General features: G+C 35.3%; 1 protein-coding gene across 2 annotated transcripts; it reads right to left on the minus strand.

The window, feature by feature from the left end:
• Positions 1-327: 327 nt before the first annotated feature.
• Positions 328-24,386, minus strand: mrps9 (mitochondrial ribosomal protein S9). Of its 2 annotated transcripts, none has more exons than XR_016090946.1 (11): positions 24,241-24,386; positions 22,900-23,082; positions 15,922-15,984; positions 15,795-15,825; positions 15,313-15,392; positions 8,558-8,643; positions 7,876-7,951; positions 6,655-6,823; positions 5,874-5,982; positions 3,506-4,711; positions 328-649 (listed from the first exon to the last, which is right to left on the minus strand). XR_016090946.1 is itself a non-coding variant. In XM_088913500.1 (11 exons), exons 1-11 carry the CDS (start codon positions 24,355-24,357, stop codon positions 558-560), a joined length of 1,176 nt encoding a protein of 391 aa, XP_088769626.1. In that variant the 5' UTR covers positions 24,358-24,386; the 3' UTR covers positions 328-557. The 2 variants fall into 2 exon arrangements, 1 of the variants encoding a protein (XP_088769626.1); XM_088913500.1 differs by having other exon boundaries at positions 3,506-3,675.
• Between the last annotated feature and the right edge of the window lie 710 nt (positions 24,387-25,096).

A 25,096-nucleotide genomic window follows, 5' to 3' on the forward strand; every position in this document is an offset into this window, starting at 1 on the left:
ATTAAACAAATTGCTTCTATAATCATTAAATATAAAACTTACAATTGTAAAATTGCAATTTTAAATAGGTGTTTCCTGACACTTTTAATCAATAATAGCTCTCCTGCAGAAACAGCCTACAGTATGTAATATGCAAATGTTCAAATACAAAGCGACAATGTTCTTTTTTGGGGGTTATTCATACGTATCCTTCAAAAAGCAACATTTTCGTCCTTTGCCTACTTTGTGCTACGTTACACTGTGATATTCCTGGGGGGAATTGTTTGGATAACTCATAACATTATATATATATGTATAGATATACATTAAGACAGATTAAAAAATGAATTTTGTAGGCGGTTACAAATACATTTATTTAAATTTATTTCACAGTGTTGCAATGTTTTCAGGTAAGTCCAAATTTTCCAAACTTGTTTATAAACTTCTTTGGGCTATGATGTAAAAAAATGCACAGACTGGTAGGATTTTTAACCGTCTCAAAGTTTTCAACCATCAAGAGTGCACTGTTGTTATGCTGAGGCAGGGTTGCTATAATTTCAATAGTCATATTATTGGTGTTATCGTTTCTTCCAGGTGAACTTCCTGCGAGCTCCTTCCTGGCCTGGCTTCTTCCTCTCCTTCACTCGGGGGTCAGGGGTCAGGAGCCCAGCTACGGAAGAGAGGGGCAGGATACACAGTGAATGTTGGAATTATGACAAGAACTCAATTTATATTGATACAAACTGTAATAGTTTCTTAAAGCATTTCTCTGAGTATTATTATGTCCCCTTTAACATTTTTTAAACATCTTAAGCTTACAGTACATATGAAATATATTGGCAATGAATACAGCCCTTTGATCCTGTACTAAACCTAATTATCTTAACTGTAATATTTAAATATTTATATATTGGCTACAATTAGGATAAATACATTTAGTAAGGGATCCAAGATTCAAAGAGCAAATCCTTTTCACTGTACTACAACAGTAAAAGAACTATACAAGTAGAAATACAAATAGTAGGTTGAGATATGGGATTAATAAGAGAAGATGAAAACAAACTGTGAGCATGTCAAGTATAAACCTGTGTAAAACTTTACAATACAATGGTAACCACATGGGGTGGTGCAGTAGATAGCACTGCTCCCTTGCCAAACTGGGGCCCTGGATTCAACACCAGTTCTATCTGCATGACGTTTGTGTGTTCTCCCTGTATTTGCATTGATCTGTGCCGGGTGCTCCGGCTTCCTCCTACAGTCCAGTGACATAATGGTAGGTTAACTGACTTCTGGGAAACCTGGCCTGGGTGTGAATGTGTGTTCTTTGATTGATGGGCACCCTGTCCACAGTGTATCCCACCGTGTGTCCATTGTGGCAGGCAGTGGCAGGGCAGGAGCGGCAAGGGCTGAAACCCCAAGATCCATTACACTTGCCCAGATAGACTAGACTCTGTCTCACCTGCGATCTGGAAATGGATGAAGGGGTTAGAAAATGGATGGATGGATGTCAATATGTTCTATGTTATAGAAGGAACTGCTTCAGTAATGGATAATTTAAGCATAACTGTCAGTAATGTTCTACAGGGGATAGGTCATCTTATTTCTAATAACCTACTAGGGCCTGATGGTACTGTATTTTCCCAGTTATATTTAAGGAAATGAAGGACATTAGTCATGCTAGCTAAGAGATTTCAGCTCTCACTTAGAATGTGAGCTATACCTAAAAATTGAAGAACGGCAGATATAACAACTCATAAAAGGAGGGTAAAATTGAATTAACAGTCATGACTGATATTTGCAAATTATGAACAAAATAGAGATTAACTAGAATAACTGCAAAAACTGCAGAATCGCTGTAAGTAAAACAAGTAAAAGTCTAAATGGATTTATAAAGGGAAAATATTAACCTACAGGTGATGGTATTAAAATACCCAGTATGTTTCAGACTGAAATAGCAGAATTACAAATGCTCAATCGCAGGATGTAAATCTCTCATTGGCACCAAATACAGTATAGGCAGATTATAACTTACTCACAAGTTCAAAAACGAGCCAGGCATGCTTTGAAACAATATTTTAGGGACAGGTGGGACCATGTAAAGCCTTTAACAAAGTGATGGAAAGGTTAAAGTGTAAAGAAAGAAAGGAACTGCAGATGGCCCTAAGAACATCATCTCATCGTTGGTAATGTCATGGTCTGGGCATGCATGATCACCTCTGGAACTGGCAAGCTCGTCTGTATTAATGATTTAACTACTGTTGGAAGCAACAGAATGAATTACTGTCTGAACAGAAACATTGTGTCTACTCATGTGGAAAAAAATGCTTTTATACTTATTGCATAGCACTTTACCGTGCAACATGGTGATGACCCAAAAATATAGTTAATGTAACAAAGAAGTTAAGCAAGAGTGAAAAGGCTTTGCCTAGCCAGGCCAATCTCTAGATTTAAACCAAAATGAACACACATTTTACATGCTGAAGAAAAATGTCAGAACACCCCAATAACAGGCAACAATGAAAGAGGCATTGGCATTAGTTTAGAAAAACATCTTAAATGGCGAGTTCAGAAGGTTGCTATCTTCACACAATTATTGCCTCAAAAGAACATGCAACAAAATACTGACTTTTACAACCTGAAATGAACTTCAGGTGTATGTCTCCCAATATTTATGTTCACTTGAAATCACTGGGTTGAGCACAAAGTATGTTTTTGTTCTAATATGATCAAATGAATGTCTGCAACTACCCCACAAGCTATTGTATATTAGTGTGCTTAAGATTCATATTAATCTCATGTTCACAAATATATATCCAGTGACATTAATGCAAAAATAGATTTATGAACAGCTGATTTTACTCTTCCAGTACTTTCCATGGACCCTGCATAAATGTAATAAATATTACAAAAAGCAATACTAGCTGCAGAACAAAATTCTACATAATATTCATTTCATGGACACAGGTCAAGTTTATCAAACACCTTAATCAATAACTATAGAGTTGAGCGAAACAAATTCCAGTCATGACCACTGAAGAAATTAGATAACAGGGTTTTAAGTTCTTATTAGATTCCTTTTAATATTAAGGAATAACTGCCAGTTAAAAACACAAAAACATTACATACAGAAGCAAAAAGTCTTATATTCAGGTGGTCCTGTTGTAGCTGAATTGAATTTCTGGCGAGCTATTTAGTTTGCAAATCAGATGGATACAAAGAGTATATATTGGTTTTAAAGTTTTTGGAATTTTTTTTTGGAATAACAGTTAATCATGGAAAAAACCCCAAATATAGTCTTGGCTGGAATAGGGAAGACTATTCCAGGTGATAATCCAGTTCAGCAGAGAGCTTTAGCTTGCATGACACGAGGAAACTGAAAAGCAACATATCGGTTTCTGATGACAAATTCATTGACAACTTGCCAACAGAATATGATCAATAACACTGAAGGTTAAAATAAGAATACTAACCACATGCATCAGTGTAATATGATGCAGGAACTGTAAAAAAGATGAAAGCCTCTTACCCTGCCTCATATTCTCCACCTCAGTCTCTGTAAGGAAACTCAGCACAGCCCTTGAGATGGCCAATCGCAGTGCCCCTGCCTGAGCACTCCTGCCCCCTCCAGTGACAGTACCTTCCAGGTCATGCCTGCTTAACCGGTCCAGAAATTGTAAGGGAAACATCAACTGTTCCCTAGTGAGGACGAGAAAGAAAAACACTGTATTAAGCTCCTCCGTCTACTACTGTTAAGACATGGCATTTATTAGTATGAAATGCAACTATTAGAAAGACCAGTGTCTTATTGTACAGTCAGATTACTCAAAGTTTGTACATATTGGGCTGATACATCACAAACCTTTGCAAAGGATGTGCATGCCTTTGACCAGAAATGTTTCACTGACTGCTTAAATCTGCTGTACAAACATATTTGGTGCTGTTGATTTACAGACTGTCCTTGACAATAACTCCACCCTGTTCTCCTCCAAAAATGTACATAACATCAGTCCAGTATGTTGATGGATCAACATGTGAAGTTATTTGTGAAAAGACTGAAGATTGGCTTTACTGACCAATCGAGTAATTTCACAGTATTGTATTACAGACTTCATATAGTAGTTTGTGGAACTATGAAAGTACTCATTCACAAACATTTCAGAAGTATGGTGTTACCTTACATACAGATTCACACATTCCACATTTACCAGATCTTTAAAAGTAGCTACTTACAGGAGATGCTTTCTGTACACAATATGCTCCAATAAGTCACTATCATCTCTATTTAAACCTGTTTAACTCAGATACATTCTTGCTCTTATTTAACAGCAGAGAGCAGTCACAATTCACATCCCAATTGTTTTTCATCTCTGAGTCTTGTAATGCCAACATTGTGCTGTCTCTGCAATATATGCAGTAAAATCTATTTTTGTCAGTCTGACTAATTATGCTTTTCTTGGACACTCTGATAAAGCTGCAAATCTTTGGAAAAATAACTTGTTGCAAACTTAGCAAAGTCAAGTGACAAAGAAAGCCTTATGCACTCAACTGTGTAATTAACTTTTAAAGATTAAAACTGCAATTAAGAGAAAAAATGCAGCATTTCAACTTTTATTTTAACTGCCTATGACGTGGTGAGAATGCCAAGTAGAAGACGCCGATGAAGTGTTGTGGACACAAGCTGACAGTAAAACTAATGCAGATGGAGCGTTCAAGCATAGAACAAAGTGAGAAACTGTGACAAAAAGAAAAAAAACATTTTAAAACAAAGATAAAATACAGTAAAATAAAAAAAATCTCTGATAACTATAATAAGTTGTTTACAGATATCACAAAACTATTAATTTTACAGTGACATTAAATATATGCCAGAAATGAGTTAAAGATCTTTAGCTTTTAAAAGCAACTAAAACCTGAAACAACTGCAAATAAAGTAGTAGTAAGTAGTATGTAGTTTTACAAAAGTATTTAGTACCTATCCAAAAATATCCTGATTCCAATATGATTAATATATCTTATTGGTTGATTTATTTATTGCACTGTATGTATTAAATGGATGAGATACAGTGGTATTTTATGGTCTGAATTTGTTTAATTGTTTTAATCTCTTGACCACAGTATTTGCCATAAACATTTACACCCTGAAAACGGCCCAGTATCTCCACCATGGAAATGTTTGGAATTGAAAAAGAAATGTCAAAAACTGGCCAGCAGATGGCTATATTGTTTAACATGTCTTAGGGGTGGAAAAATATTACTGTGACGAATCACTTGATGTGCTGCTGAAGCAATAAATAAGCCTGCACAATGCACACAGAGATGATATGATAAGTGTACTTCCAGTGAACATGCAGTGTGAAAGTAAGAGTAGCACGGACATGAGATTTATTTTAGGATATATTTTCACTTAGCTGGGTGTCAGTGTATGGATTTAAGAATGTTGTCAACATAGGTTTGTTGGGTGAATGTAAAAGAAGCTGCACTATGATTTTTATAATCAAACTTGACATGGAATTTACAGAATGAGCAAAATACAAGCCTATTTCTTTTTCATGGCTTGAGGGTGAACGCTTTGGAATCTTTTAATATAAAGTCCAACATACACAGAAGTGGTTTCTATATATTCAATCATACCTATCATCGGACAACATAAACTATTTTGTAATGCTTCAGTATGTAAAATAGCATCATGTTGTTCCAATTTCACAGGTATTCTGCATTTTTTTCCTCAGTCTTTCATTCACAAATATACAGAGAAAAGTAATAAAGAAGCCTCAACTTAAGTGAAAGTACGTATACAGTACTGGGATGTTAAAGGCTTTGAATCTGGCAAAGTTTTTGGACAATATAAAATCTAACGCCTTTCAAAAGGCTTAACTACAAGAACAGAAAGGTACCTTTCTTGTAATACTGGGAAATACTGGAGGAAGTCAACTCCGTTGATTAAAATTTTCCCAGAACCGTTGTCTCGTACAACTGCGACAGCACTAGCAGTCTTTCGTCTGCCTGCATGGGAGGAAAAAACATTCAGTTCTAAAAATAGCATGGTATATACAGTATGTACCTAAACTAGGTCTTTACAGTATGATTTTCAAATTTAACTACATGCTAAATCATCAATTCAACTATATGATTACTCAAACTCTAGGTCATGAAGGCCTGATTACCTGACATACTAGAGTCTTCCATAGCACACAAGAGATGGGTTATCTTCAAATAAAATAAGAGCAACTATGTGTTACAGCACCTGAAATGTTATGAAAAGCTTTCCAATTTCATATCTATATATATCGCTATAGACAAAGCATTTAGAAGGGAGGGGTGAAGACCAGGAGGGCTGCAGATGATAAAGCCACATCCTTATTGCACAGGACTCCATCGTATCTCTCTGACTTTTTTGGTGTCCTTTGGTAGAAAGATCAAATATGTTTTGAAAAATTAAACGTTGATAAAAATGGCATAGGAAGATTCATACTATCTATTTTGTACATTACTTAACAGAACCAAGCCCCTGAAGTGCTCTGTGTCGATATCAGTGTGAATTAAAGCATTTTGCACTAGAAAGACAGGACGGGCTGACCTTTGTCTACGATCATAAAACTCATCTCGAACGTCTGTAGACGTGATTGATTAACCCACATGGTCGAAGATGCAGAAGTGTAAAAACTGAGTATAAACCTTCTCCAACACTAAAGGCGATGCCATTATCGTCATACTGCAGGGGTTCAACCTTCTGTTTCTTTGACTGTATTTCCAGTTGCCTTCTGAACCTATGAATGTATTCCTCCTCTGTAGCACAGTATGGGAGAGTCAGAATACGCTCCAGGAGCTGGATGAAGTGGGTGTACTGTGTAAACAAACAGAAAATAGTGTCAAGGATTACTGTCTTTTTTCAGCACACATTAAAATTAAAAAGGCATATCACTCTCAAAACTGTCTTTTGCATGAAAGTAAAAAAAAAGTTAGTCTACCACTGAACTGTATACTTCTAATCTAAAATAAACTGGTTTGCTTTGTATTCAAGAGTGTGATTATATGATTTATGTTTTTGTAAATGCAGTTGTTCTTTTTCTTTTTGACCAGGAAAATGTCATTAATGGATCTTCATTTCTTTTCTGTGGATTTTTTTTCCTTTAACCTGAAATTATCAGGTCAAACCCATGTATATGTTAATTAACATGTAAGTGAATGATTAAAAAATGCTTAATTGACAAAACTATAGTCTTTTTGTAATAAAGTTGACTCATAACACCCTCTGGTGTCTCATTTTAAAACTGTTGCCTGTGCATTTCAAAATGCAGGTTAACACTTTCTTTTGGTTTTGAATTTCTCTTTGTTAGAGTGTAGCTCTTTTGTTAGTTAATGTTTTAAGTACAATTAGAAGGACAAAATATTCTAGGCCAGAAACGCAATACAAGGTCAAATATATTTTTCGTAGCTTAAGGGAATGTTCCGTACTGAAAGGGTAAAGGAACAGGAACCTTTTTGATCTTGAACAGAAAAGATTATGAGACTTGATACAAATATTTGAAATCCCAAAGGGTTGTGGGATTGTATGGAACAAGCTACCCAACCATGTTGTGAATGTCAATACAAAGTCTTCTTCAAGAACTGACCGGATGTGATGCTTGTATCATTTAGGTACCACTAAACAAGCTAGACGGACAAAATAGCCTCCTAATGTTTGTAACGGTTCTTATTCAATTCTTAAATTTAATTTTAAAACATCCGCCCATATCAACAAATGTCTTATAACAGAAAAGGCTAATTAATGTTTATGAACACAAATATCAGCGGTAATGGCACACTAAATAAAGACTATATACCACTGCCTAAGATACCTACAGTATGCATCTAGGCAATAGAAGGTTTTATTTAACAATAAAAAACCCTTCTTACATCAAGCTCAGAAATGGGTTCAACAAGAACCTCCTCCAGCTCCTCCTTTGAAAGCCATCTGCTACCTATCAGGGTTCTGCATTTATTTTTAAGAGAAAAACAAATGACAATATTTAGACAAAAATGTCAGAGTGCCCATATGAATTTAACAGAGATAAAATATTCTAGCCATCTATAACCAGTGACTATACAATTTTAAAACCATTTTACTCTACTCAAATGGTTTAAAAAGTACTTTTAAAACAAGAACATATATGAAATGTCAATATTTAACTATTTAATTATTTGATCATATTTAAATGGACGTGATTAGAGACATACATAGTCTCTTATGTAATAACATTCAATGAATGTTTAGAAACTGGTGTGAATAGATTTAATTTTTCACTATGTTTTTCTGATTTATTCATCTATAAGCGATTAAAGAGTACCTTTACCAGTAAAATATTTAGTAAGGGTGTGCCAAACATATTGGCTCTTTATGCAAAAGTAGCCTTTTCAGGCTATCCTCATGAAATACAGTACATGGAGACAAGATCTGCAATGTTTTTTGCACAAAAAGTAAACAAACAGTAGCTTAAAACTGAAAATATATTTCAGAAATATTATTTTAACTCCTTTCAGATAAAGACTGAAACAGTGTCCTGTCTGCTTACAGTATATCAACTAGTGACTTGCTTACATTTGTTTTGTATCCTGAGAAAAAAGGCCCTTGGATCTCATCCGGTCTTGGTATTTCTCAATGTTCAAAAACTTTTCGTACGTGTCCTGCAAAGAAACAGAAAAGGAGTGGAGTGATGCTATGAAAATGTCTGTACTCCATCAGGTAAGAAGCCTCTTCTTTGCCTCTGAGAGCACTATAAACTGCAGACACCCAGGAAGCACACAAGTTCAGGAAACACAAAGACATACTGTATGTTTCCTTATCCATTGATTATATTAAAGCTAAACTGAGTCAAAGATAAAACACAGGTTTAACCAGAAGGTTCAAAGCATATCTGGGATTACCAAGGCATGACTGGAAAAAAAGAAAAATACCCATGTTTTAAGCTTTAGGACAACAGCTATGGATTTAAACAATTCAAAAATGCTATGTTAAAAACACAATATTCTGTAAAGTAACTTAAACATTACTATCAAAATCTGCTTGCACTTTCCTATCCTCTCCCACGTTATATTATTCAGAATTATCATGATAAAATACTCCCCTTTAAACACACTGAACCCTGTGTAAGGGCTAAAATTTGCAAACACAAGAACAAAAATAAACTGTCAAGAATGAAAGTGTGTGCTTCTTATACACTGGCGTATATGGCCATGCAAAGGAAAAAGCAACTGCCTCAGACACCGTTTACATTTATTTCACATCACAATTACAACATGTTCTTAAAAACACTATAACGTCTACTTAAAACAAATAACCAGGCAGCAAAATTGATGTCAGTAAGTTTGCAGGTACGTATAGAAACCCCTTCTTTTCGGAAAGTCCTAACACTTACTAGTGACCAGCTGGTATGCAGTATTTTGAAGCATATTTTATATACTATATATATATTAAATACAGTAGACATACAAATTGGACTTATATTTAATAAATGTTTCAAGATAAATGTTTATATTTAATAAATGTAACTAGATTACATCTCTTTATAAAACCTAAATGTATTTAATTGTCTGAGAAATTGAATTTTGTGAGTAAACTACTCTCATTTTTTTCCTCTTTTAACAAAGTCTGCGATGCAGAGCAAGCTGCAGTGCGCTGACATGCTTGTCTAAATTGGCATCAAGCCTGTGAGCTTAGAGTGCCCATCAACTGCGCATTTCATGTATTACATTTAGTCAACCTTACAAATGAATGCTTGTCACGTTGTAAATCGTGAACCCCAGTGTGAGAATTCATTTCCCTGTCAATTATTCTGCAGATGTTTGCTTTAATTCTTTCTTGATAGTGTGCATTTAATCCTCCAACACTCATCGAAAAGCAAACATCAAGCAAAAACCAATTTTCCACTAACAAAAAAAATAATAAAAAAGGAAGCTGAGTTTATTTAACACCTTTCTGAAAATGCCACTTCAGTGTGACTAAATAAATTCAAAAAGCCTAAATATTTGAAAGATGCAGTTCACAGAGAAATGAATTTTCTGAGCTGGATATGGCTTTGTTCTTATATTGCTTTTCAGCATTTAAGATTTCAAGTACTGAATGAGTGAAAGGAAACCCCAACCTTTTGTTTCCAAAGCACACGTTCACGTTCTTTATCATGACTGAAATGTGAATGATCTCTTGCCTGAAGGAATGTAGGAGTGTATCATATGAGCTTTTACACTTAGCTGCTACAGCTCTATGGCTTCGTCACGCAAGCATTGCTCCAAGTACAGCGCTGAGTCTCTGCCAAGCTACAAGGGGCTGTGTAAGCAGTGCAAGATGGTACAGTCTATGAAGGCTAGTGGGCAATACACTCACTGTCAAACTCGTGCCACAGATCTCTAAAATCAGGCTTCTTCCCAGAACCCTCAGCAGGGGAGTTTATTTCGGTCTACATGGCATTCACAATATAACTGCAGAAACTTGAAAGAAGAATTTCAAAGCGAACACAGAAAAGACTCAGCAAACTGAATAATAGGTTATGTTTCAACATTTAATGGCACCATTGCAGAAGCAGGCTAGAAACCCGAATGCTCACAGTTTTTCTCTAGACAATTCTGTCCTCTCTAAAAGTTTTAATTGTTTAAACAAGTGTTAAACAAGTATACTTCCTTTGCTATTTTAATATACATTGTATATTTAAATATTCCATTATGTGTAGGATAAGCCCTACGTCTAGAGTCTAGTTTGGTTTCCAGCCTTAGTGAAATGCCTGCCATCAATAGGAATTAATTCTTGTGCAGTTTATAATCTTTTCTTAAACATTGTTATTGTTACAGTCTAAAAGAGGTCTTATAACGTCAGTAGTTTCATTTCTCTTTACCTTAATAATTTTATTTTTCAGGGACTTGACCCTACATTTTGTATCCATACTCCACACTGCAACACTGCCACAATAAAGAACTTACAGGCACTTACTTCTCATACCAATCAGGGAGACAACACAAAAGATAAATGAACTCATGCCTTGTTTCAGGAAACCATTCATTTGAAAATACACATAAGGACCATTTACATTTATAAAAATATTTTACATTATTGAAAATAATGAAAGTCAAATTATACTATACATAACTTGATTTTAAAAGGAACACTCATCTCTAAATTCTTTTCACAAGAAAACAGGAACAGTAACCTTATACTTTAATACTACAGAGTTTACATTTCACAGTGTAAACTGTCTGAAGAAAGTAGTACATGTGAGAATACATACATGTTTTAAGAAAGAGAACAGTTTTCTGATTTTGTAACAATAGTGTCATAGGCATTTCCTCATATTTACAAGTATGAGCAAATATTCAGAGTCTGGTGGCTCTCCTCCTCCAGCTCAAGGCACTGTAACTGTGTGAAATGTGGAAATTCTGTACTTTTTTACAGGTAATATTATCATGAATTGATAAATTACTTTAAAAAAGCCAATTATGTAATTACGAAAAAAAGCCTTATGGACTTTAAAGAAGAGCCCTAAAGAACACTTTATAAAACTATTAACAAGAGCAACCTAAAACACTAATATAGGTATAAATACAGAATACTACAATTTTAAACATGTTTGACATTATATGTTTTAAAGTTTTAGTTATCATTTTCTAAGTAACAGCATAGTTAACATATCTCGCCCTCAGCAAGACAACATCAAATATTCAATGTAACACAACAACTGTGTTTATTAACATGGCTTCAATGAACAAATTGTTATTGATTAGAGAGTGACATATTCACTTTATAGTAGAGGTTAAAGCTCTCACTGCCTATTGATCACCAGTTACTTCCCAACAGGATTTACAATAAAACTAGCTTCAAGCAAAGGCTACCGAGAATCTTTTCCATGTAAACTTTTTCTGTCCTCTCTAAAGCCTTGTGTATTCATGTCTCTGTAGGAAATATATACACAAACTTCATGTCTCATTTCATGTGGAATAATCAATAGTGATGGAGGCCACTATAGTTGACAAAGCTGTAAATAAATTTACAAAGATGAACTGTAACACTTTGATGTGCAATCAAATATTTAACACTGGTGCTGTCTATGGTAAATGGAAGGCAGCTAGGAGTTTACACATTGTGTGAATGAGATCACCAAACCATGGCCTGAGGGACTGCAGCCCGTTTCTGACTCCGAAAAGTGCACATCCAGTAAAGCTCCTAAATGGCTAGCAAATACCTTCCACCCAGAATGCAAGACGAGGCTGAAGGCAGCAGTTTTTACTCCAGGCTGTGCCATTCATGAAGAGTCTGGGAGCTCCTATTAATGGAGTTGAACTGTCTGAAATTGGTAAGATAAGGTGGGGTTGTATAAAATGTTCTAGTAATTTCCAAGAAGGTGGGACAACCCTAAAAGGTCGGTGAAAAACAGCCAAGATGTACTCAGCTGGGTTCATGTAAAATTTGAACAGAACAAGAAGAGTTTTGCTGTCCTCAAATCTTTCCTCTTATTCAAAAGAAGCGCTGAGTGACCATCTGCCAATACAACTTGCAAAATCAAATACATTTGTATCCTAAAAAATATGTATATGATATATGAACTATGAAAAAACAGTGCAATAAATTTATAGAGGGAATGAGATACATAATGCATTCTCTCCAAGGTCTTGAAATATATAACAAAGTTTCTTCTCAGTAAGGAATTTCCATTTGGACCTTGAGACATAACATATAGCTTCTTCCTAGTTTCAATTCAAAGTCTTTTAAATTATGCATTCAAACAAATTAGCTGTCTGAACAAAATATTTAATATGGCAACTACAATAAGTTCCTCAAATGGTTAGTAGTGTTTCTCAGATTTTTTAGTTATGTTACAATTCTGTAGAAAGGCAAATGTATTCAAGAAACAGATGTTAGCATTTCTGTTCAAATAATACCAGTCAGGCATTCATTTTATTTTTGTCACTTCTGCAAGAATCTTTTACATCATTTACTAGAATCCAAATCAGAAAAAAATATTTGATCTTTCTTTTCAAAGCTTTATATTGGAGATATACAAATGTTTATCCCAATTTTATGGCATCTTAAAGTTATTTTATATCTCCTATTTCAACAATGGATGGAAAAAAAACCTGCTGAATTGGGTACGAGTACAGAGCTTTTCTTGAAATTCAAAGAAACTTTCTTTCCAGTTCCCAATTCTGCAGCTGCCTGCTTCTCTTGAAAGGACAGGAGCCACCAATGAAGCAAAATTAAAAATCAGGTTCTGTCACACTTCTTGACCAAATCTTTTCTTGTTCACTACTCGTCTATTTCCCTTTTCCTAGCTCAGCGAAACAAACCAGAGGCAGAAAGGGGAATAATGGACCGTGAGCTCTACGGGCGCCATTTAAGCAGAGCTAAAAGGCAAAGACTTTTAATTTTATTTTTGTTGGCAGATCACCCAGGAATCCACAGTGACGGCACCACCTCTCTCTAGCTCCAGCACCTTTCCTAACAGGTGAAATGTGAGGTAGTATCAATAAACGCCTGCGGGCACATATTGTTTCCCCTTCTTATCCACAGAAATTTGGCATCTCAGCCATGGTGCGGTGTACATGATTTCTTTGCACTGCGGGGGGGCTCAAGTCCACATGGAACCTTTCTCAAATATTTCCACAGATCAAACACGCAGCTTTTCAAGGCAGATTTGACATACCTATTTAAATGAACAGTAGGGGACCTTGCGCTACTCCAAGCAGAGCCGCAGTAAAGCACGGTGGAAAGTCAGAGCTGCAGCTCCATTACTCAGCAAAGACACCCGCTGCATTTATCATTCATTTCATTTCTGCCAGGGCAAGAAGCTCATTTGCCCAAGGTCGACGGGAAAAAAAAAAAGACTCTTGAAAATGAATTCTCTGGACAAAGTACAGGAGCCTGTCCCCTGGGTGTTTCATTTCTTTCTACCCGTGTTGCAAAATGCAACCACAATAATTCTGCAAAGCATGACAAGCTTTAAAAAGTCAAAAATACAAGCCTGAAATATGATTTTGGGGTACAGGGGACTGCAGTGTTAATTCCGTTGCAACTTTTTTCTTTCTTTGTTACTTATTTTTCTGTATCAAAGCGTGTGAAATGAGATCTGACAAGGTTGCCGCAAGGGAATAGAAAACCCACTACATTAAAAGGCGAGGGGCTGGGACTGTACACCAGAACATATAATCACAGCACAGAGCTCATTTTTACCCTTCTCCCTGGGGGGAAGCTGCTCACTAGGCACTCTACTGCCAAATCAGGTCCCCACAGCCTCATGCAGACGGGTTTTCTCACTGCCGGGTTGTTCAATCAAAAATTAAATTTATCACCAAACCATATTTATATTCAATCTTCCTTCCACTTCCCTGGAATTCACAACATTTTGCTCTCACAATCATGCTTGTACAGCAACGCCCGTCATGTTCGATGCGTTTTTCATTAGAATATTTCAAACCGTGAGCCACCGGACTGTTTGATATTTTGCACCACCGCATAATCAGAATTATTAGGCTGGTATTACAAAAAGTATCTCTGCACCATCAATAAGTTCTGAAGGGAGAGCTGAAAAACATTCACGGGGGCAGAGCCAAAAACGAACTGTTTTCAGCACAGCACGCATCACACAGCTTTTACATTTGGCAAAAACACATAAATAAGGAAAGAATCATATCTGCACAAGAGCAGCATTACAGTTTAAAACAAAGCTTGTATTATTTAATACATAACCACAAGGTAGATGAGCCATTACACTGCTCCGAACAGATACTGTAAAGCAGGTCTAAATATTGGGCTGTTTGGTAGTGCAACATTTTTCCTACATTCTTAACCAATGTACCATCTTCCAAGGTAAGATGTACAGTAAACTCCAGCTGATTCAGAATATAATCCTCCTTTGGTCCTCTTCCAGGGTCCAAATGTGGACAATTAAATTTAAAATTACCACGTCATATAAATGTAAGACAAAATGTTGTGCTTAAGAGGGAAAAACTACAAGATTCCTTTTTACACTGGAAATATTTCTGATAAAGTTTAAATTTAAGGAGAGGTTGAGATTTAGGGTATCATTGCACAAAAATGTCGGAATTATGTCTAAAATCAAAGAAGAAAAACATTTTTAACTGCCGATGCCCATGAACAATACACAGCACTGCCATTATACATTAAAATAACGGTCTTGTGGAGCTTATCTTAAATTGTACACATTACTGTATGGTACCAAATTTTAAGGAAGTCTAAATAGGTACACACATAGGTAGAAAATAAACATCCCTTCAGTTACAATGTGAGATATAAATCACGTGCCTTACAATTTCTATGTGGCACCTAACTGTAGGTCATATCTCTATACTCACGTGCATTAACGAGTAATAAGTCTGCTTTCCTGTGTAGAAAAGGTAATGAAAAGGACGCCCATCTTCTCCCCATTGAACAGCTGGAGAAACAGAAAAATCAATTATATTTCCACTCCTCAAACATGCAATATAAAAAGATAAATGCTAGGCTTTGAATTTACTGAGATGAGAATAAAACAGAGTAAAATGTTTTATTAAACATGTACATTATACATTTTATTTTGTTTGAAGGACTTTCAGAATGTATGCTTGAATTTGAAGGTTGATTAACATTATTTATCTTTTACCAGATTACCCAACTGGTTACCCAGATAGTACCAAATTAACACAACGTATTTGAGTAACATAAAACCTACACAAATAAATCAGAATAAAATAAAACAAAGCTTGTATTTAAGGATACAAATTAAAGATCACCTTAAAGTACACATTTAACATGCTAAATTCAGTTATTGTCCAAAATAACTATATGTAAAATTTACCCCTCTGCTTTGGAAAGATTTCATCTGGGTGCTACAAAAAAACAAATAACACAAGTATTAGAAACAAATCTGGCACTGAAAACAGAAAATGAAAACAGCAAAAAAGAAAGTATTTTCTGTCCTGTACCTTCATGACAGGTCGGGCTCTCTTCTCAAACAGGCCTGAAGGAAAAAGGTAGGCAATGCTCCTCTGTTAAAGACAACAAATTAGAAAGATGTTTTAAAATATATTTTAAACTATTTATTAAACCATAAGCCCTAACCCTAATTATCTGTTAAATAATGACAGCCTGTTATACATTTTCAGCCTTCATAATTTCAGAATAACATCTTTCACAGCGCAGATCATAATGTTCACCACAGGACAACACATGGGAATCTGAAAGACTTTTGATACGCCGGTGTACTATTTCAGTCCTATGAATTTAGAAGTAAATAAGGGTTTTAAGAAGACAGTTCAAAATAACATATATAGACAAGCGTGTATACAAAGTCTGTCTAAAAAGCGAGCTTGGCTCCTTAACTCTTGGTGAGCTCGAGGTAGCAAACTTTTTTGATTTAGTCATATTTTGTTTGCTGTGCGTTGCAAGAAAAACACTGTAGCTATGCAGTAAAAAAAATGCTTATATGAATCTAAGTCAGTAACTGAGGGAGCGAATTTTACTAACAGTTTAACCTGCCAAAATGTTGTCTTATCAAATATAACTTGGGACAAGAGGGAAGCTTAAATCATATTTAATAGGCTTATACAAGTACCCCAAAACTACCTTCTTCCCATGAGGAAGCAAAGCTGAAAACAAGCATTTTGTCGCTGATTGTTCCTGTTAAATGTATTATTTGTTCATTAATTTGGCTGACGTCAAATCACTACATTCTTTAGCATCTCAGACACATATATCAAATCACTGGCCTGATTCACCAAGTACAGCTACAAACAAAACACAGGTCCCCGTCTATGAAAACTTGATAGGCAGGGGAATGGCAATATTTTTTTCAGCTTAAACCTCAAAAATGGATTTGCCAAGCCACTCGCTGCCTGCTTTACCAAAGTTGACAGTTGCATCTATGGGGATTGAAGTTAACCAAGTTAAATGGGGAAAAAAAACCAAACGCTTTACTTTAAAAAGTGGCAGACAAATGCTCTACCCAAAACCCTCCAACAATGGGCATCTTTTGATATGACGCTTATTAGTGAACTTGCAGATGGCAGTCTCTGCAAAGGTCCAGAGATTCTACGCTAGTCACCTACCATGACAATTTGTCTTAAAGGATGTCTATTACATTACAGTACTGATGTTCTAGCAGGTTTTCTCTTTAACTTTCTCAATTAGAAAGAACAGATGCTGAAGTGGGATTAGGCTCCAGCCTTCCGAGTTGTCAAAACAACAGAAATCATAAAAGCAAGGGCCAGGCAAAATAAGAACCACATAACACCGCAGCAGATGAACGCAGCACCTGTTCATACCTCAGGCAGCAATATGGCAGGGCCCTAGGGACCAGGAATAATGCTCCCTGTGCGTATAACTTGACTGTGTTTACTGCACCCCAGACATATTTACACTGTGCTAGCTGTGCCAACAAACAATAAATAAGAAAAAAAGTGAAATTTGCCTTTTCATCTATACTGGTGGTTCTTGAAATAAGGAATGAATTTCACATGTGGTTATTCACAGATACTTTAGGGGTCTTCTACTTTCTACAAGATTTACAGGATTGAGTGAGAAATTAGTGCAGTCTTGTCTCCATATAAATACTTCATTCAACACCAGTAGAATTACAGACTGTGGGATTTTACAGTGTGAAAGGCTGTAGGTGCATAGGTTGATTTCTGCAATAAGTTAAATCTAAGAGCAGTATTGAAATGTCTGTGTATTTGAGTGTGGGGAATAAACAACACAAAACTTGAGACTGAATTGCCACTCTACATTTTTACTCCTGTGTCACAATTTACTTACCATACAGTATGTGCTGTGGAACACTCAAAAATATACATTCTCAGTATACCAAATTAACTATTCTATTGAGAGGGTTACAGTTTTTTGTGTAAATTAATGCACTACATTAGGCATTTCAGGTGAGAATAGTTAAAAATGCATTAACTTAAGATAACATTACATTTCAACCATACAATATGGCATTATCTACAGAACTCAACAGCTTGGGTGCTTGACTGAGATACAGGCATTAATGCTAAGGTTCTGTTAAAGAATGTGTTAAATACCTGCTGTGTACAGTAATTGCTAATTCAAACTCTCTGAAGCTTACACCTATCATTATCCGAACATTGCAGTATCCTACTGGTGCACTCTTTTGTGCTGAAATGCAAAACAGAGAAAACAACAAAGTCATAGGTTTTTAGTTGCTTGTGTTTCAGCCCATGTTTCCTTCTGGTCGCAATCTGATTTCTATAGCAGCATCTTTTTTGCATTGTGGTGATCAAAGTTGTACACTGTAGACCTGTTCATCCATCCTTAGAAAGCCGATTACGCCTGGTAAGGATGGTTGCAGCTCAGTGCCTATCCTGGAGGCATAGGATGCAAGACAAGACTACACTATAGATGAGACAGCAGTCCATCGTGAACACACACGTATTCAGCCATGTCTTTGGACTGTGGGAGGAAGCAAGAAACCCCACAGAAAAACAATGCAAACGGTGAGAACTTGCAAACCACATACAGAAAGCAACATGTTCTATCTTTCCTCATGAGCCTCCTCCCACAGTCCATGTTGCCCCCTCTATGTCTAAGTGAACGTGCACATGCAAGTGTCTGTGTCTACCGTTTGTGACGTAATATTCGTGCTCTACATACTCTGTAATGGACTGGGGTCCCATGTAATGAGTAGTCTCACTTTGCAGCCTGTGTCTATTGAGTTAGGGTCTACTGTAGCTCACCATGATGCTCCAAAGACAAAGAGGTTACTGAAATTGGATAGATCCCCCAGTGCTTTAAAACTTTTACTTCCTGTTGACAGTTTTAAGATGTTATGAACCAGATTGTCACAATATAGAACTTTAAACAGTAAATTCTCCAAACAAGTTTAAAATAATTTAAGAAACTGTATTTATTTTAAAACCTCAATATGGAAAGACAATTATTGTAAAACGACATTTTTTCAAAAGAAAGATATGCTCTTTTTAAATCAAATCTCGCTTGCAAATACACTTAAAATTATGAGCATGTTAGACGTGTAAAAACGTTTATTGATCTAAGAGCACCTGATGGAAAATCATCACTATACTCTTTTTAAACTCAGACTCAAAAACTTCAGGAAAAATAATTTCATGGACTTGACTTGAAGGTGCCTTTTAAATGTCAGAGATGTATCAAGATCTTGGCAATAGTTAATAAAGCATTAGGGCCAAGATTTCTTAGTGTTTAACGTGCTGACCATGAACAGAGAGATGAACGCTAAAGTAGTGACAGCTTTGCTTTTATTTGGCACTTTGATGTAGATTGTTGACTGTTCTTCTTAACGTGTGTCACAGATTCAGAAGTGACTCTGGTATCGACTAGGGAAAAGTGGTGGGTCATGTTTGTTGTCATTATTAATTAGCTTTCCCAGCTGGGCAGCCGAATGCAGCTGTTTACTTGATCAATGACTTACACAAATGTCATCTCTACTGATTCGCTTATAAATAACCGGTAAGTGCAACTAATGTACAGGTGCTAATTTATTTAAACTGGTCTCTATAGCTCTACACATCTCTTTGAAATGCATCTGGCATCCGATGTTAGATGTCAGTTTTGCTTAGGCATGCCTGTCCTAATGACTCTATTCATTAGAAATGAGTAGAAATCACGAAATATGGTGAATAATGATAGATCAAGACGAATTGGCAAGGCAAATCAATTAAAGTAAATTTTTACACCCTCTAATTGTAGATGTGTCTTTTAAAATGAGCTCCTTTCCATGCTAGTATGGTAATGAGCTACTGAATATCCATATGAAGCCTTCACATAGTTTCAATTACATTAATGTGTATGCACCTATCGGTTCTTTAACATATTGTGAAGCTTAAAAAACAAAAGGCAACAAGTTCTGTAATATTAACATCTTGTGTCTCAAATACATTTTATTCAGTATTGCTTAGAGTGCTCCCTTTACTTTTACAATATTTAGTTATGGATAGGATTATTTTGAGCAATCTGCAGACTACAGCTAGAAAAGAGAAAAGACACTGAGTTTAGACACCCCAACATTAACTGGCTTTTTAATTTGCCTTTAGAAGGCAAACTTATCCATTAACAAAGATACAGTGGACTGGTTAAACTTTATTTATAATATTGTGTTTATTTGGTATGAAATCAGTGTAGAGACGAATATCTAGAAATATTCCTAAGCTTAAATGCCCTATACTGTCAGACTAAAATAATCGTTTAAGCTTTGACAAGAGAAGACTACAAAGGGACCAGATTCATGTAATGAGTAAAGTCAATCCTACGTAAAAAACCCAATAAAAGACAAACCAGAGGATACATATGGAAACTAAGTGGAAGTACTGTACATTTATAAAGGAGACCAGAGCTATAGGAGTTTTATCCAAAAGGTTGTAGGAGTCAGGAACAAGCTACTCAGCCATCACTGTTTTTCAAGAAATAGCTAAATAAGACTTTGAGAAAAATAGAAACTAAAAGCCTAGATGCTAGGTGGTCCAAATCACCTCTTTGTGTCTGCACATTTTTATATCCATTTTTTTCTCAATTACCAACAGTAATCTGAAAACGATATGCTCCGGAGAAAGACTTACAGTTATACATTTTAGAGTTATTCCATTGAAGAAAAAATGTATGTATGAAAAGAAAAGAGACTCCCCAACTCTAGAATTTCCAGAATGAAAGAGTAACTTTTTGGAGCCCTGATCTAGGCTCAATGAGAGTTCTCCTGTGAAAAAGCAATGAGACCTATATACAGTATTTATGTTACATGCTGGATTCATTTTTAAAATTAAGTAAATGTTGGATATAGAGTATGATTAGTTACCACTGTCCAGTCTTTTGTTCTTTGATTTGATAAATGAATCATAGCAGATTAATTTGATAAATTAATCATAGCAGAAGAAGACAAGATTTGTTAGTTGGAAGGTTTACATATTATTGGCAAAATGGAAGGGTTTTTTCTTCAGATTTCGGTAAATCTTATGTGCATATGTTTTATAGTTTTTTGAAAAGTCAAATACTCAAGAGAAACATGAGGCAGAAGCAAAATCTACCATATCACCAGTATCTAAAAATCAGTGTAAGCTTTTAAACATTTTATCACATATTTTATCAGATAAGAATGAGTCAACATGCACATATGAAAAAAAACAGGACACAAACTTTCTGTTGAGGTCCGGATTAAAGCAAAATCCTTAACCAAATATTACAGTTAATTACAAATCCAAAATGTGATTGTGTTTTTTTTTTTGCGTTTCATTCTCTTCAATCAAAACTTGGAAGGCCAGGTTCTGAACTTCTTGAGAGTTTTGTTTTTTAGGTCTCTCTATATTCTGGATATTAATCTAGGGCTTTTACGAAGGAAGAATACAATAACAACTATGATGATATAGTCTCAAAAATACAAATTTCCTTTTTGATTTTTAGCGGTTTAATATCACTAACTTTAACACTTTTTACTCATGCACATTAAGAATATATTTACTTTTTTACAGTGTAATTGTATGGCAACATGGGAATTTCAATCCTCGGACAAGCTTCAAATACAATAAAGTGCAAATCACTGTTCTGGCATTACTGCAAGCTGCTATAAAACAGTAGCCCAGCCAATCACCCTCTCCCTGAAGTTTACATACTGTATCTAATTATTCAGACAGAAGGAAAATCTATTAAATTGGTTAGTCTAAAATGGATCTGTAATATTCTGCAGCCTTAAAAAATGTTTACAGTCCTGAGGGCTAGCAAATGACCCTTCTTTCTATCCCTCCAGACAGTCCAGCTGTTCTCCATATTTGCTGTTGCTCCTGAGCTAAACTGTTAAACTGTTAAAAAAAATTCCTTTGCCTTGCCGATATTAAGTAGGATAAAGCAGTAAAGAGCTAGCTGATGATAGTACATTTTAGTAACATGGTACTTATAATAGCACTGGACAGTGGGGGTCTTACAAGGAAAAAGCTTTACATATTAAAAACGTAAAGCCTTTGAAACCACAAGGAAATATTACATTTGCAAAAATAAAAAATGTAATTAAGTAATTTATTGTACTGCCAAAACTGAAGCCATAAATGACTTTATAAACAGTTTGACAAATATCTTCCAACAAACAAAAGATTCAAACACTGTTCTCGGCTTTTGGAGAGTTTTATTCCTCAACAAGAAATTTACTTTTAATTTTTTATACTTCACCTACCTTGCATTTTTATAGATATTGATTGACTGTTTCATTGATGTCACTATTCACATTTCTTCAGAAGTTTACTAATAGTACTATACAGATACTAACTTTGGAAACATACATTTTTCATATTCTTTATTTGATTAAACAGTTGTTTCAACCTTTAAAGAGGTAAAAAAAGTGAAAGAATAAATGCTATGATTTCACTGCATCTTACCGATCTACCGTTTGTGACGTAATTTTCGTTAAAGCGATTTCAAAATCAAAATCTGCCTTGCTTTCTTGAAAAGGTATTTTTCTTGATATCTTTTCACATAGAGAACAATGATAAGCTCCACACTGGACCAACATAATTGCATACAATCTTATAACATGTAACACACAGTATATTTCACATTTCAGTCTATGTAGCATTGAAAATAAAATGGTTACACATTAAATTAATATCATGTTTAGTGGAGAAAAAATAATGTATTCTTTCTTAATGTATTGTCAGCAAAAGCTGCATTAAGACACTGGAAGGGCACAATACCTCATTACCCTCCTTAAAGTGTCTTCCAAGAAACATCACTTTTAATTAGTGTTTATTTCTAACAAATGATTGACTGAAAGGCAGTTTAGTGTTTTTTGATGTGGAAATGCTTTACTCTACAACAAAACACACTACAGGCACACAGCTGTTATGGAAAAATCCACACTACAGATAGCCCTTGCAATATTCACAAGTCACTGTTTGGAACAAGCACCGCTTATCCAGTCGTAAGGCACTTACGTCAATGTCTTCCTGTGTGAATGTTTCAGGATCCTCTCCCATCATATTGGCAAGGTGTCTTTTCCCAATATTGAACTCTTCAATCTGTTTCTTGATGAACTCTTCGGTATATTTCTCGGGACCTGCTGCAGCGATGTTCTTTCGTTGAAGTGCTGAACTAGTGCTCACTAACCTCGACAGGACCTAGGCAAGACAAATACAAAGAAAAACGATGAATAAAGGGCTTTGGTATTTAGCTATTGCATCAAACAGCGGCAGATATTTAATGAACAACTCTTTCCTTGGACTATTGTTCCTTTTTATCTGAAATATTTATATGAGATAACATAAGAAAATCACACCATTAAAATTTGTTTACTAATAAAGATATTTTAAAAACATTTAATTCAGACATCAAAGCGAAAAAACCTTTTAGGGCAAAAAAAAATAGCCACAATCAAGAGGCATTTATCTAGTTTATTAACTTCTAGAATAAAAATATTTTTTGTAGATGTCTGATTTTAAGCAAGTCCTCTTTGTTTTAGATGTGACTGATTTGGAAGCCGTCACTGTTTTTCTTTGTGAATTGTTTTGCAAAGGACTGCTTGTGATAAGTCGTTTGTTACATGTATTTGTTTTTAACTTAAAGAGAAAAGATCAATTGAGCATGGAAATTTGGAAGGCACTGCGCAACTGATGACTAATTCATCTGAAGAACAGCATTGTTTCCGGATATAAAATATTAAGATCTTCTTCATGCCAGAACACAACGAACCCATTAATACACGAGTAAATGAATATATATTTGTTCTATAACATAACGTTTTTTCTTTTTTAATACATTCAAATTCTTTACTTATAGCAGGTACTGTCTTACCTACTGTCCTGTTCGGAAACGGAGAAACTATTCCCCGATGTTTTCTAAAACTTAGGTAAAAACCAGCAAAGCAAATCGCACTTGAAAAAACCTACCTAAAGACCGAATGCATTTATGAAAATCATTTTTGTGTTAGCTCTCGGAACTATATAATTGAGGATTTCTATCATTTAGACTAAGATAATTTGAAACGCGATTTATACAATTTTTGTGCACTCTCCACTCGTCAGGTTTTGACTTTCACACAAGTCCTGTTTCATCTATTACACTTTTTACGGTCTTATCTGTTAAATTATTTCGGCACCACTTCGGTACTGCGTTTCTGCAAATTGCTCATTACTTCTGATATTGTTTTATTTTTGTATTATAGGAATGTCAAATAATCAATGTGATAGTCGAACACTACACCATGGCTGCAATGACAGCCACTGACAGAAATATGGTCAAGTGACAAAATCGCAGACACATAACGGTAACAGACTTACAGGAACGACCGAGTTTTGTCGAGTAACATTTTTTATTCCAGACTGAAGTATCAAAGAATAGCAGCCGCAGTATCTTCCTAGAAAGAACCTTAAAACTCTCCCACTGGAGGCAGCCATGTTGCACGTTGTGCTCCAGGACTCAGGCGCACAGCAGAAACGCGATGACGTTTACGTAAACCGTTATGACGTTTTTACTCACCTCTCACCATCTATAAATTATGGTATTAAGAAAAAAAAAATGGTATTAAGGAAAATAAGCGAAAGTGCTTCTGCTTCACTAAGAATGTATGGAGTGTGTAAGCCCTCCTTAAACGATCATTGCAAGAAAACGTATTTTAAATACAAAGAGTACTCTTTTTTTTACTTTAAATGTTCTGTGCTTTATGTAGTTTTAGCTTTCCTTTCAGGATGAAATAAGATTTTACATCCGTTGCTTTACCTATCGTACGCTCTAGCTGTTAAGAAGAGATTTAAGTAGTATTTCTGGTTAGAAAAAAATTAGAAAATTTTCTAGCAAACCTCTGAGTAAAAATAAATAGCAGGATACAGATATTACTGTCAGTTATCCAACAATGATCAATTTTGATTCCAGGTAGGAATAGCTCTAAAATAGTGAGAGGTTGGGCTACATAATTATACCAGTGGAATTGTTTTAAGTAAAAAGTAGACTTCACCTAAGAATTTCTATAATTTCTCCAAAATTATTCGTTTTAAAATAATGTTCATTAGAAACTGAAAAGCGTGCTAAACTAAACAATTGAGTCCCATGTTTCTGGTTTTCATGTTTTGCAGTGACTAATTACTTGAACTGATTTAGTGGATAAGAAGTCAAACCAGCTGTTTTTTTCACATCTTA

This window comes from Atractosteus spatula, chromosome 4 (genome assembly GCF_055471065.1).
Source record: "Atractosteus spatula isolate fAtrSpa1 chromosome 4, fAtrSpa1.hap1, whole genome shotgun sequence".
NCBI classification, from domain to species: domain Eukaryota; kingdom Metazoa; phylum Chordata; class Actinopteri; order Semionotiformes; family Lepisosteidae; genus Atractosteus; species Atractosteus spatula.